The sequence below is a fragment of the Lissotriton helveticus genome, chromosome 6 (assembly GCF_964261635.1).
Source record: "Lissotriton helveticus chromosome 6, aLisHel1.1, whole genome shotgun sequence".
Taxonomy (NCBI): Eukaryota; Metazoa; Chordata; class Amphibia; order Caudata; family Salamandridae; genus Lissotriton; species Lissotriton helveticus.
The window spans coordinates 2,097,374,550-2,097,389,365 of record NC_136067.1 but is presented as its reverse complement, the minus strand read 5'-3'; the positions used below and the strand labels follow the sequence as shown (position 1 = coordinate 2,097,389,365).

The following is a 14,816-nucleotide window of genomic DNA, read 5'->3' as shown; positions in this document are numbered from 1 at the left end:
CCCCAACTCACTCTTAACATTCTTCAGGTGCTGCAGAATTCTGCGGCTCTGACTCTCCTTCAAATACCCCGGCGTCTTCCAATAAAGGCCGGTCTGAGGACCCTACACTGGCTACCAGTGAGGCGTAGAATCGAGTTCAAGACTCTCTGTATTTCCCACCAAGCCTACTGGAAAACTGGTCCATCCATAAATCATTCTCTGATCACCCCACACAAACCTGTAAGACATCTTAGATCAGCATCCTCCTCGCTGGTAACAGTCCCCAGGATTAAAAAATCCAGAAGTGGAGGCTGTTCTTTTTCTTATAATGCCTCAAAACTCAGGAACTCCCTTCCCCTCAACATGCGCTCAGAATCCAATCTGCTTTGTTTCCGCAAACAGTTAAAAACTCTACTGTTCTCTCACCCTGTTTAACCTTTTTCTTTCATCAGCTCGCATCTGTCTGTAGCGCTGGGACGCCTCAGGGTAACCATCGCGCTTTATAAATTTTCCCTTTCATTTAATTTAATTTCATTTCTTTAATGTTAGCATATAGGTTTAAAGAGTGGGTCTAAAAAGGAAGCAGTTTTGGAAAGAGAATTTCGTGACACTTTTTACAAACAAAACTGTTACAGCGCAAACGGAATATTAACTTTTGTACAATATTATTTTCTGTGTAAGGCAATTGCCAGCCTGTAGTTTAAATAGCCCCCATATGTGCAAGCTGATCAAAGCCACCTTTACATCCCATTTACAAACTATTGGAACGCTTCATACCACTCCAGACTTGTTGGCGGCTTCAGTTGGTCATCTTTTAGAAGCAAGGTGTTAATGCATTTCAAACACATGTAGGGGCGTGCTATACAACCTGCCCATGAGCTTCACTGGTAACCTACGTGTGCATACCTAGGAAGGTGCTGTTTACTAATCTCCACAGTTACTAAAAAGTTACCATAACTTGTGCTGCAAAGTGGTGCTGCGGAGTGGTGCTGTAAAGGGGTACTGCAGAGTGGTGCTGCAGAGTGGTGCTTTAGAATGATGCTGTAAAGGGGTACTGTAGAGTAGTGCTGTAGAGTGGTGCTGTAGAGCAACTGTACAGTGGTGCTGTAGAGCTCAACATAGCTTAAAAACATTGCAAAAGCCAATCACTGGGGCCAAAAACGTACAAAGGTCCCAAAGGCGAGACCTATTGGCTATGCCAATGCTTGTTGATCTAGGGCTCTGCGACCATCTAGAGAAACCTACCAATCCCAGACATTTCTGTAAACTAGACACCCAGGGGATTCGAGGGAGGTGTGACTTGCATGGATCCCCAACGTTTTCTTTCCCAGAATCCACTGCAAACTTCAAACTTAGCTAAAGAAATCACATTTTCCTTACATTCCTGTGTGGGATCATTGCGTTGACATTTCCTACCACTCAGCGTTCCCCTCAGCTTCCCGATAAATGATACCTTTCTTGTGTGGGTACCCAATGTAGAGTTAGCCTAAAAAGTATTTTTTAAACTGTCCTTTTGGTTCCCCCTCAAACTCTACACAGTTTTGTCCCTTCCCTGATGCAGGCACTTGGCCCACCCATATAAGTGAGGTATAATTTTTTATTTGGAGACCAAGGAGAAAGCCGGGTGGTAAGAAATGTGTGCAGGCACGGAGAACCCACACAGAAACGTGAGGAAAATATCATTCTTAGCTATTTTATAGGTTTGCAGAGGATTCTAGGTAAGAAAACTTTGGGGGGATTTACGCAAGACACACCTCCCTGGGATCCTCCGGGTGTCTAGTTTTCCGAAATTTCTGGGTTTGGAAGGTTTCCCTAAATGGGCACCGAGTCGGGGACCAAAACCGCAGATGCATCCCTTGAAAAACCAGGTTGTTTTGTGATAGATACTTTTGATGTCTCTACAATACGTTTTGGACCCTTCCCTGTCACGGGCACTAGGCCCACCTCAACAAGTGAGGTGCCATTTTTATCAGGAGATGTTAGTGAATGGTAGTTGGAAGGCAGTTGGTGGCTCTCTGCAGATTCAAGAATATTCCAATACTGAAATGTGAAGAAAATGTTTTTTGAGACACATTTTGAGGATTGCAAGGGAATCTGGGTAACCGAACTGGACGAGAGCCACACAAATCACCCATCCTGGATTCCCATAGGTGCCTAGTTTTAAAAAATGTACAAGTTTGCTATGTTTCCCTATTTTCTGGCTGAGCTATGGCCCAAAATTCACAGCTAGGTACATTGTAAAAAAAGGGTCAGTTTTCATTGGAAAAAAGTGATGTTTTCACGCTGCCTTTTGGTCCGTTACTTGTTGCAGGCACTAGGCTTACCCAGACATGTGAGGTAGAATTTTGATCTGAAGCCTTGGGGGAATGCTGGGTGGAAGGAAGTGTGTGGGTCCCCTCGGATTCCAGAACTTTCCATCACAGAAATGTGACGACAATGTGTTTTTTTAGATACATTTAGAGTTTGAAAGGGATTCTGGGTAACAGAACCTGGTGAGAGCCACACAAGTCACCTAATCCTGGATTCCACAGGGTGTCTAGTTTAAAAAAATGTACAGGTTGGCTAGGTTTCTCTAGGTGCCGTCTGAGGTAGGGCCAATATTCACAGCCAGGCATTTTGCAAAAAAGGGTCAGTTTTCAATGGAAAAAATTGATTTTTATCAGGAGACTTGCGGGAATAGTGTTATTAACAATTGTCTACCTCGGCATTTGTGCATTTCAAATGTCAGACTGTTGTAAGAAAGAAGTAATTTTAAGAAATGCCCTCTAATTCACATAATAGTATGTGTAGCCATCAATTCAGGGATGTGCAAATACAAGCTGCTCCTAAACTCCATATCTTATGCCTATTTCAGAAACACATAGTTTTCCTTTATACCTACTTTGCACTCTTTATATTTTACCAGATGAATTGCTATATACCTGGTACTTAATAAAAAAACATTACAAGGTGCAGCTCAGTTATTGGCTCTTGAGTACCTCGGATTCTTGGTGAACCTACAAACTCTGTATATCCCTGCAACCAGAAGGGTCCAGTGAATGTAATGGAGTATTGCTTTAAAAAATATCTGGCATAGTTGGAAGAAGTTACAGATGAAAATGAAATGTACAAATGGCAGTTTTAAAAAAAATCAATTTCAATATTTGTTTATTTCAACTGCTACTTTCTATAGGAAAAACTTGAAGGATCTACGCAAGTGACCCCTTGCTGAATTCAGGAGTGTGACTACTTTTCAAAAATCTATAGCTTTCTGGTATCCACGATGGATTTCACGAACACTTCTACCACTAACTGGAAGGAGGATGAAATCACAAAAAATAGTTAAAATGGGCCATGTCCCAATAAAGTGCCAAATCAGTGATGAAATATCTGTTTTTGTTCAATTTTGGTTGTTGCTGGGAGGTTGGTGACTCTAGCACCGAAAACCCTTCATTGATTCCATTTGCAGGGAAAAAAAACAGATGCTTTCTTCTGCAGCACCTTTTCATCATTTTCCCCAAAATGTAGCTGTAATTTGGCTAAATTCTCAGTCCCCTTCAGTGGAATCCATCAACACCTGATACCTTTATAATCCGCAGGATGTTGGAAAGTTATGAGGGTGTAAGTGCGAACTACCCCAAATAGCCAAAGAAAAAGGCTTTTCACTGGGCGTTGGGGAGGGGGGCTAGCAGAGAAGGGGTTAAGAACCTTTGATCTACAGAAATTACTCCTTACAAAATTCCATATTTCTGCAACTTTTAGAATTGTCTACATTTCTCTATTGTCTGTATTTTTGTTTTTAGATGTTTCAGCAGAAACGTTGTATTATGTAAAATTCAAGGCTTAAAGCAAACAACTAAGAAAACCTCTGTGGATGTAGAACGCTAACCCAGTGCCAGACTGTAAAGACTGGCGTAGAACAAACCATAATCACTATATGCTCAAAAGATTGTCAATGGATGTGTTGCACACTGGTTCTGGCAGGACTGCCTTTGTCCTTCCCAATGCATGATGGTAAATGTACGCAAACACATCTTTTACTCACTGTAGCATGGTTGCTTGTATGATAAAATGAAGCCCAGTGTGTAGTCACCCTTGATATATGTTTCATACTTTGTGTTTTCAGAAGGGCAGATCTTGGTGAGGAGCTGGTCATGTTGTGCTTCTGCAAGCATGTAATGTTCTAATGAGTGAATCTAGTGTTTTTTTTCCCCTCTGGTCAAGGGAGCTCCGGGGCAGAAGTAATCCAAATGACTAGTATTGTTCCATGGAGTACCCACTGCACGGGGAACCTCATATACACTGTTTATCCTGCAACGTTCATGCACAAAGCAAACAGTAAAAAGCAAAAGTCTCTGAAAGCCCTAGATGGAAACTGTGAAAATGAATTTGCTCAGCTTAAAAACATCTAAACACTGATAACCACTAATTTTTACACTAACTAATCCCCATCTGCAGTTCACATCAAATAGAAACTGAAAACAGGGAAGACTAAGTGTATTTCAGAGTTTCTTTCACTTTTTTTGTATAAATGTGCAGTATAAGGCTTTCTGAAAAAGATTAGATCATAATTATAGTTTATTTAGTATTGATTTCCTTTTTTTTTTTTTACAGATGAAAGAAATGCTTTAAGAATGGAAGATGGAAAGGACATACGGCTATTTTTAAAGGCATAGTTGGGCATTGAAACCTATTCCAAGAAGACCTGTTCATAATCAATAAAATATCTTAATCTACGCTCTCAAGCAACGTGAAAAAAAATACTCGACTCAAAAAGACTATCCAGAGAGACACTAGGGAATAGAAAACTTTCTAAATGTACTAAAGCTCTCAAAGCAATTTTTATAGTATTATATAAGGAGCACATGAAGTCAGCATAGAAGAAAGACAATATTTATTTAATGTGACTTTGGTTCACAGAATGGAATGACTATAAATATTCTCAATGTGATAAAACATTCAGGGCCACAGGCCGTCTAAAGTTGCACAAGGTTGCCCACACAAGACTGAGAACATATAAATGTAAGGAATGTGGGCAGACATTCAATGAAAAGAGTCTTGACACCTGGAAGAAGTTATATGAATGTACTGAATGTCAGATTGCATGCAAAAGGACACCTGCTGATAGATCAGGCAAGTCTTGCCCAGGAAAACATATTCATAACAATGGAAAACTTGCAGTCACATCAGACTGTCCATACTGATGGGAACCCTTTTAAACTAACTGAATCTAATCCAGCATTCATTACAAAGGCAGAGCTAATAAGACAACAAAACATCCACATTGGGCAAAAATCATATGAATGTAGAGAATGTGACAAGGTATTCATTGCAAAGGCAAACCTAACGCACAGTCTGAAAACCCCCACTGGAGAGAAGCCTTATAAATGTACTGAATGTGAGAAGGCATTCATTAGCAAAGAGCTGTTGAAGCAACATCACAGATTCCACACTGGAGAGAAACCCTTTCATTGTAGTGAATGTGACAAGTCATTTGTTGCAAAGACAAACCTAATGCAACATCTGAAAATCCACACTGGAGAGAAGCCATATAAGTGTACTGAATGTGACAAGGCATTCATTAGCAAACAGCTGTTAAACCAACATCAAAGATTCCACACTGGAGAGAAGCCATATAAATGTACTGAATGTGACAAGGCATTCAGTGGCAAAAAGCAGTTAAAACAGCATCAGAGATTCCACACTGGAGAGAAACCCTTTTGTTGTAGTGAATGTGACATGTCATTCGCTGCAAAGACAAATCTAAAGCAACATCTAAAAACCCACACGGGGGAGAAACCATTTAAATGTACAGAATGTAACAAGACATTTGTTGGAAAGACCTCTCTAATGCGACACTTGAAAATGCATACTGAAGAGAAGCCATATAAATGTACTGAATGTGACAAGGCATTCGTTGAAAAGGAATCCCTAATGCGACATCTGAAAATCCACACTGGAGAGAAACCATATAAATGTACAGAATGTAACAAGCCATTCATTACAAAAAAAGAGTTAATGAAACATCATGCAGTCCACACAGGGGAGAAACCACATAAATGTACTGAATGTTACAAGGGATTCTTTACAAAAGGTGAGCTAAATCAACATTATGCAATCCACATTGGGGAGAAACCTTATTTATGTGCTGAATGTGACAAGGCATTCGTTACAAAAGCGCTGTTAAAGCACCATCAGAAAATCCACACTGGGGAGAAACCCTATGGTTGTAGTGAATGTGAGAAGGCATTCATTAATAACGGAGAACTAATACGACATCAGAGAGTCCACACTGGAGAGAAACCATATGAATGCACGGAATGTAACAAGGCGTTCAATACACGTGAATCCCTAATACGACATCAGAGATTGCACACTGGTGAGAAACCATATACATGCACTGAATGTGACAAGGCATTCACTACTAAGGAAGCCCTTATTGTACATCATTATTTCCATACTGGGGAGAAACCTTATAAATGCACTGAATGTGACGGGGCATTCTTTACAGAAAGATATCTCTTGCAACATCAGAAAATCCACACCGGGGAGAAACCATATATTTGTATTGAATGTGACAAGTCATTCATTGCAAAAAACTATCTCTTACAACATCAGAAAATCCACACCGGGGAGAAACCATATGGTTGTAGTGAATGTGAGAAAGCATTCTTTAGAAAAGGCCATCTCTTGCGACATCAGAAACTCCACTCTGGAGAGAAACCATATGGTTGTAGTGAATGTGAGAAGGCATTTGTTACAAAAGGGGAATTAAAGCAACACCAAAAAACTCACACTGGAGAGAAACATATGATTGCGCTGAGTGTGGAAAGGCATTCACTACAAAGCACACGCTTATACTACATCAGAAGAGACACACTGGAAATAAACCATATGGTTGTAGTGAATGTGAGAAGGCATTTATCACAAAACAGCGGTTAACGGAGCATCAGGAAACCCACACCGGGAAGAAATATCAATGCAATGAATGTGACAAGGCATTTTTTGCAAAGGGAAGTCTAATGCGACACCAGAAAATCCACTCTGGAGAGACACCATATAAATGTACTGAATGTGATAAGGCATACACTATAAAGTACCAACTAGAACATCATCGGGAAATCCATACTGGGAAGAAACCCTATGGATGTAGTGTGTGTGACAAAACATTCTTTAGAAAACAGCACTTAATGGTACATCAGAATACCCACACTGGAGAGAAACCATATGAATGCACTGAATGTGACAAGGCATACAGTAGAAAACACCACTTGTGGGAACATCAGAAAACCCACACAGGGGAGAGACCATATGAATGCACTGAATGTGGCAAGGCATTTAGGAGAAAGACACACCTAATGGGACATCTGAAAGTCCACATATGAAAGACACCATATGATTGTACTGAATGTGGAAAAGCATTCGCTCTAAAGCACATGCTAGTACAACATCAGAAAATCCACACTGGAGAGAAACCATATGAATGCGCTGTATGTGACAAGTTATTCACTCTAAAGCACATGCTAATACGACATTGGAAAATCCACCCTAGAGAGAAACATTATGGTTGTAGTGATTGTGAGAAGGGGTTTCTTTCAAAGGACTGCCTAATGCTACATCTGAAAGTCCACGCTGGGGAGAAACAATATGAATACACTTGATGTGACAAGGCATTTGTTGCAAAGAACATCCCAATGCTGCATCATTAAGTCCACACTGGACAATTACCCTTGGAATGAACTGAATAGGACAAGGCATTCACTTTAAAGCACCTATTAGTACTATATCAGAGAAGCCACATGGGAAGTAATCATATGCTTGTAATTGGTTTGACAAGACATTCATTAGAAAAACACTTACTGCAACATCAGAGAACCCACACAGGAGACAGACCATGGGAATTCACACCGGGGCAAATTATATCAATGTACTCAATCCAACACACTATTTATTGAAAAGTGAAGACCATTTTTACATTGATAGGTTCATACAGGGTGGAAACCATACCACTGATCAGAATGAGACAATGCATTCATAACAAAGAGAGCTCCAATGTGCCGTCGAAAGTAGAATGTAACAAGTCATTTATTCACAAAAAGGAAGACTGTTTTCTCATCTGAGATTTTCCACCGGGAGAAGCCACATCAGTGTACTGAATGTGACGAGGCATACAGTACAAAGACTGGACTACTATATAATTTGAAATCTGGCAATGGTGAGAACCCAGATATACTCAATGTGAAAAGAAGTTCATCACAAACTCATCACTAAATAAACATTTGAATCTCTATAAAAGTGAGGAATCATGTGAACGCACGGAGTGTGACAAGGCATTTAGTAGAAGGATAAGCTAATGCAATAGCAGATATCCAACGCTGGAGAGAAACCATATCAATGTTTCTAATGTGATAAAGATTTCATTACAAAAAGAAATGTACTGGTACACCAGAATGTCCAAACCACAGAGAAACAATATGAATGTTATTGAATGTGACAAGGCTCAGAGAGTCCACAGTTGTTAGAAAACATGAATTTTCAGACTTTGACAAGACATTCATTAGGTAGGAATGTAAAGTGAAAGTTCACACCTTACAGAAACCACAAGAATGAACTGAACGTAAGAAAGTGTTTACTACAAATTGCACTCTAGTGGGTTACCTCATATCACACAATATATGAAGGGTAGAGTGACCAAATTACCGAAACTGAAAACTGAGACATGCCAAAGACATATAAGTAGAAATAACAGTTTTGCAGTTCCCAAGGTGCACAGACTGGCTTCATTGACAGCACTCGTCAGCATAGAAATCAAAGTAATGAGGGTGTATTGGGAATTAAATGCAGCTTTTGTACTCAGTATTATATGTCATTCAAATTGCTATCTGTTTGAGCCTTCTAACTGATTCTGCACTGGGGCGGAGAGAAAAGTATGAATGTAACCCCCTGAAACCAGAACATACTACATTTTGAAAATCTGTCAGGACAGATAGTTAAACAACAGGACTTTCTCAGCAAATATGGAACATCTGGTCAGCCTGTGTGGTGTTACAAAAAGAGTAAGCTTTCCTATTCAGCATGTATTTGTTCTTCCGTACTTGACTAACTTGAATTTGAACTGACCGTTAAATTGTGTGATTTATGTTTTTGTTCAGTGACAGGCACCACATAGACTAAAAAAAGGTTGTGTTAAGCCCTTGTAAAAAAAATTTTGCTGTCCATGTGCACAAGGTGTTATGGAAAGTGTGAAAGTAGTTGAAGCCACACATAATATTGGTCTTGAATCCACAATTTTAGATAGACTATATTCCCAAAGATCAGAGGATCAATAAGACACCACTGACCCATCCTCTGGTCATGGGTAATTGTTCTATGATTGTAGATGAGTTTCACAAGGTTCCAGTTGAAATACTAGTACAACAAAATGATTTTCCACTTTATGTCTGATTGTTAAGGCAGAAAATTGTCACGTTCCTTTAGTGCCTCTCGGTTGTATGAATCCCTGTGGTGCATAATGTGCAAAGAGGTTCTATCCGCCCACTCTCCAGGGTCCTATCCTCCACCGGTGCTCCAAGCACCTAACATTCACCTGTAAATAGTCGTTTCAACCCTCAACTGTACACAAGGATTTCAGCTTCCACTCATGGTTTTATCCTCCACCTTTACCCAGGGGTTCCGGAGTTTCCACTATCCACCTGCTTGGAGTCTTAGCCTGCACCTTTGCATGCGGTTGTAACCTCCAGCTCTGCATAGTGGTTATAACTGCCAACTATACACAGGAGGTCTAGCTTCCACCTGTTCATGTGGGCGCTACCTCTTTTTCTACATGGAAACCAACTTCCACCTGTGCTCAGAGGCTCCACCCTTGACTGTATAGTTGCTTTATTTGCTCTCCCCATTTACTTTTTTGGTTAAACTCCACAAAATCTTAATAAAACCATATTAATGGAAAAACACTTTATATTGACAATTTTAAACACATAGTACAGGAGTTGAGGTAACTGTGAAGTTGAGTGTGCAGGAAGGAGCCTGTGCAATCAACAATTAATATATCATATATTATATATACGAGTAGGGAACTCTATAGAATTGTCAAGGAGTTTGCAGACCCTGCTGTAGGAGCCCTCCCACACTCTCACACAGAAGGGTGGATAAGACAGCTTGCAGACTTCTTTGTCACAAAGATCCAAACCATTCAGGACTCCTTTCCCCCTATGGACTTATCTGGGGCAGCTGATGCTTTCGCCCAGAACGGACAGATACCATCCTCAGAAGCCGAAAGTGAACCCATACTAGCGCTCTTTCCGCAAATGACTTGCGCAACCTCCCTGGAGCTACTGACCCGGCCTCAATCTGGCTCGCCTCTGGACGTATGTCCAGCAAGATGTTTGGGCAGGGTGGCTCCGGCACTTAACTTGCTGAACCCCCTGCTCAATTTATCCTTGAGTTCCGGAGTGGTGCCGCGGGAGTGGAAACATGCACTCATTCTGCCGCTTATCAAAAAGCCTCAGTTAGACCCGCTGCAGTTGGCTAACTATAGACCGATCTCCCTCCTCCCTGCTCTGGCGAAGGTAGTTGAGAAGCATGTTCAACTCACACTTACCACCTTTATTGAGAAGAATAACATTCTGCATGATTCTCAATCTGGTTTCCGTGCGAACTACAGCACGGAGACGGCCCTCGTGGAGGTGACCGACGCCATCAGGGAGACGCTCGATCTTGGGGGTAAGGCTATGTTAGTCCTTTTGGACTTGTCGGCGGCCTTTGACACCGTCCCTCATGCTGGTCTCCTTTTAAGACTCAGGGAGATCGGCCTGCGGGGGACGGTGTTGGACTGGTTCCACTCTTTCCTATCGGACCGCCGGCAGGTGATCTGGGCTCCCCCGTTCTCCGCCGAATTGCAAGCGCTAGAGGTTGGGGTTCCTCAAGGGTCCATTCTGAGCCCCACCATATTTAATATCTATATGGCCCCTCTGGCGCTTGTAACGGAGGCTTATGGGGCCCGGGTCATCTCATACGCTGATGACACCCAGCTTTTGTTCACCTGCAGCAAAGGTGAGGCTTTTGACGGTGACAGGATTAAGGGCTGTTTGAGCGCAGTCTTTGCGTGGTTTCAGAGACACAGCCTGAAGTGCAACTCGGATAAGTCTGAGTTGCTTTTCTTCGGCTGTGCTCCTGACCCGGGCTGGAAGTCCTGGTGGCCCCAGGATATGTTTCCCCCGAGAAATCATCTTCCCAAGTGAAAAATCTGGGAGTGATGTTTGATGATGCTCTCTCTTTTAGCCCCCATATCATGGGGATTTCCGGGAAATGTTTTGGCATCCTCAAGATGCTTAGGAAGTTTCTTCCTCTGCTGTCCCTACAATACCGGAAGACAGTAGTCCAGGCGTTAGTGGGATCTAGGTTAGATTACGCTAATGCGCTCTTTGCAGGTCTGCCCAAGTATCTTTTGGCCAGACTGCAAATTGTCCAAAACTCGGCGGTCAGAGCTATCTTCGGCTTACCAAGGAGAGCCAGCGCTCAATTGCTTCTGAATAGGCTGCATTGGCTGCCTATCTCTAAGAGAATCAGATTTAAAATTCTTACGCTGGCCTTCAAAGCCCTTCATTCCATCGGTCCCAACTATATTAGGAAGCGGATTGCTTTCTATGTGCCGCGGAGGGTGTTACGATCTGCCGATTTGGCTAAATTGGAGGTGCCCCCGGCTAAGCGTGTTCGGATGGGAGAATGATCCTTTCAATTTGTGGCAGCCCGATGCTGGAACGAGCTCCCTCTCCCTCTACGCAAAGCTACGAACCTCATGGCTTTCAGGAAAGAGCTGAAGACTCTGCTCTTTTCTGTGTAATTCTGTGACAACAGTGCAGCTTCCCTTTGTGTTTTTTGATCTCAGGCCTCTTTGCCAAAGCGCCGGGACGCCCCTTTGGGCAGCCGTGCGCTCTAAAAGTACGGCCTTAACATAACATAACATAACAGTATCCGTGTACATGCAATGATGCTCTCCTACAGGTGAGGCAGTTGTGATTACTGACACCGTAGGAATGTTCATCTTGCACTCTGAATGATCAGGCAAGAGAAAAGTGCACATCTAGCCCCTATAATTTTCCCAGATGTCGCAAGCCTTCTCAAATTCCATAGTACAGTTTGACCAACCAGAGGATCCGATCTAGCAGTGCAGTTTGAACCATAACAAATTGAACTCCTAATGAAGGGAGATTACTTTGCAGGTGAGCTCCAGGGTACAGAACATCTGAGTGCCTAGAGGAGTGAAGAACTGGGAGGCCTGGACAACCCAAGATTCACTCTTTCTACATGTACCTATGCTTAGGCGCTTCACTCTATCAGCTCAGATTCTCTGTCAGCATACATGACTTTCAGTGTATAGCTCTCTGAAAACTTTGATCTGAAATTGCATTTGTTTATGATATTGATTCTTGGAAACTCTCAAGCCATTTTGATTGCATTTTTATTAATTTGTATTTTCTTAGAAGATTATTATGTTTTTTTGTATTGAAGTTTATCAACCAATGCCTGCATCTTTCAGGGGTGACCGTGCCCTTAGAAGCAGAAATAAGCTAAATAACGAGGTACAGTAACTAGTCTTCTTCCGCCTGGGCTGGTCTTAAATATAAGTGCCTTAATGTCAAAGTTCACAGAGTAATTTCTGTTGATAGTTGTCTGAGCAGACCTCAGCACAATATTGCTGGAATAACCAGAACAAAGCACACCAAATGCTGCACAGCACTGCATAGAGAGTCTAGTGATTCACTTAATAATCCAGTCTTTAAACGCAAACAAAATGTATTAACGCTTTTTAACTATCTTTTTAAATGTTTTAAAAATATTAACTCTGAACTAGCGCCTTTTTATATTTAGAACGCTTCTTTCTCTTAATGTTGCAATGCACGCGCACTTTACCTTTGCAAGAATCATGTGTTCAAATTATGCTGTAATACTTTTTTATGTGCTTTTATGGCCATAAAGGCCGAAATAAAGAATTTTTTAATTGATTTGGATTCACTTAATATTACAGGTAGTTTCTAAGGTCACAGAGGAAGTCAAATCCAGGAGGATAGGGTTATCATTAATAGGTAGAGAGAAACATTTTTACAGGCAATAGCTTTGTGTACATGTCAACCAGTGGCGACACTCATAAGTAATGATTGGGACGAAGAAGGCAGTGGAAATAGCAATGATGCCGGAGGCTCTTTATACATTCTGGGCCCTGACTGTGCATTTCACAAGCATCATTGTTCCAGGTGTGTCTACTATCCATCTGCTGGATTCACGCATGCTTCTCCTCTTTAGTAACCAGGAGGGCAGGAAAGAGGCGATGGATAAGACATTAACAGTCAGTCCCCTGATAAAAAGTCTAGTTGAAATAATGGATGGAACAGATTTACTTGTTGAAAGAATGAAGAAGAGAGGCCAGTTCTTGTTTCATAAGATTGTGCCATGGTCTTGTGTAGAAAATGGGTTCAGTTACGTCAGGATAAGAAATTAAAGCATGGGTAGTGCCGTTCTGATGCGAATCGATAAGGCAGGCGTACTGGCCGTGATCTGCAGTAACATGAAGGAGCTCAAGATGGATAAAGGAATTCTACCAAAGACAGATAGTGTATTAGGATATAATGCACTTGTAACAAGGATGGAATATCCATTGTCCAAAATCAATCGGGGGTTTGTTGAGCACGCTACTCACCCGTGAGGGTCTCAAGGCGCTGGGGGGTGGATGGGTGGGGGGGTTCACAGCTCTAGTAGCCGAAGAGCCACGTCTTGAGGTCCTTCCTAAAGGTGTTCAGGGAGGGGGCGAGTCTGAAGTCTGCCGGGAGTTCGTTCCAGGTTTTGGCCGCAATGTGAGAGAAGGATCTTCCACCTGCTCTGGCTCTGCGGATGCGTGAGGTTTTGGCCAGTGCGAGGATGGAAGATCGGGGTATTTAGGTCCAGTGTTGTGCAGGTATTTGTAGGCGTGGGTGAGGATTTTGAAGGTGGCTCTTTTCTCCACGAGGGGCCAGTGGAGTGTTCAAAGGTGTTGGCTGATGTGTTTGTGCCGGGGAATGCCGAGGACGAGTCGGGCGGGTTTAAATCAGATCCTTAGATGGATGCTCTCACCTGCCATGTAGTCTCTTGACGATCTCTCACCTAGCACGGTCAAGGAAGGGGCAGAAACAGTGATCACAATTTTTTTTACACCATGTACCTACAGTGGATGCCATCTTCTAGGTCCTTTTTTGGCAATCTGGGGCTAGGCATGGTAAGCCTAGGGGCTGCGAGCAATGATCATAGTACATTACAACATGAGTGTTAGGTGAAAATTTTATTAGAATAATTGTGCTTAATATAGACTTGGTTTGGTTACCATAACTTTTCCATATTACTGAGAAATGCTGGCTTATAGGTCGTGGATGAGCAATGTCTTCATTCTTTCAGAAAAGGTTCACAATTCAGTCTCCCCCATGGTCTGTTTCTGTATGTGCAAAGTTTAATTTCTCCAGCTTGCTTGATTGAAAGGATGCATTTGAAATATTGCTAGGTTATTCAGCTAGGCCGCGGTTGCTATGTCCGTTGTTGTGGCTGTGTAGAATAGTCCACTGTATTACAAGTATGATTTCCTTCATGTAACAAATCATGTGATTAATGAAAATGTTTTTGAAGTTTTTGTTTGAGGTGATTTAGAAACTAATAGTTTGACTGGTTTGCTGTGCAAGTAGCATTTCAGTTCCACTTCTATCTGTGGTGGCATGCAGTTGAATCAATGTACTTCATTGTCCAAAACATTATAGAGGATTAGTCAATGTGATATTTGTACCAGATTTCCCTTGATTTAGGGATTTTCTATTCTTCTAAATGTTTTGCTTGTTCAG

General features: G+C 41.8%; 1 protein-coding gene across 1 annotated transcript; it reads left to right on the top strand.

Annotated features, from left to right (window-relative positions):
* Positions 1-4,877: 4,877 nt before the first annotated feature.
* On the top strand, positions 4,878-7,469 carry LOC144764035 (uncharacterized). Its single transcript, XM_078650174.1, is given in 2 exon segments — positions 4,878-6,763; positions 6,766-7,469. Coding segments are annotated over 2 exon segments (2,337 nt in total). The 5' UTR covers positions 4,878-5,004; the 3' UTR covers positions 7,344-7,469.
* The last annotated feature ends 7,347 nt before the right edge of the window (positions 7,470-14,816 follow it).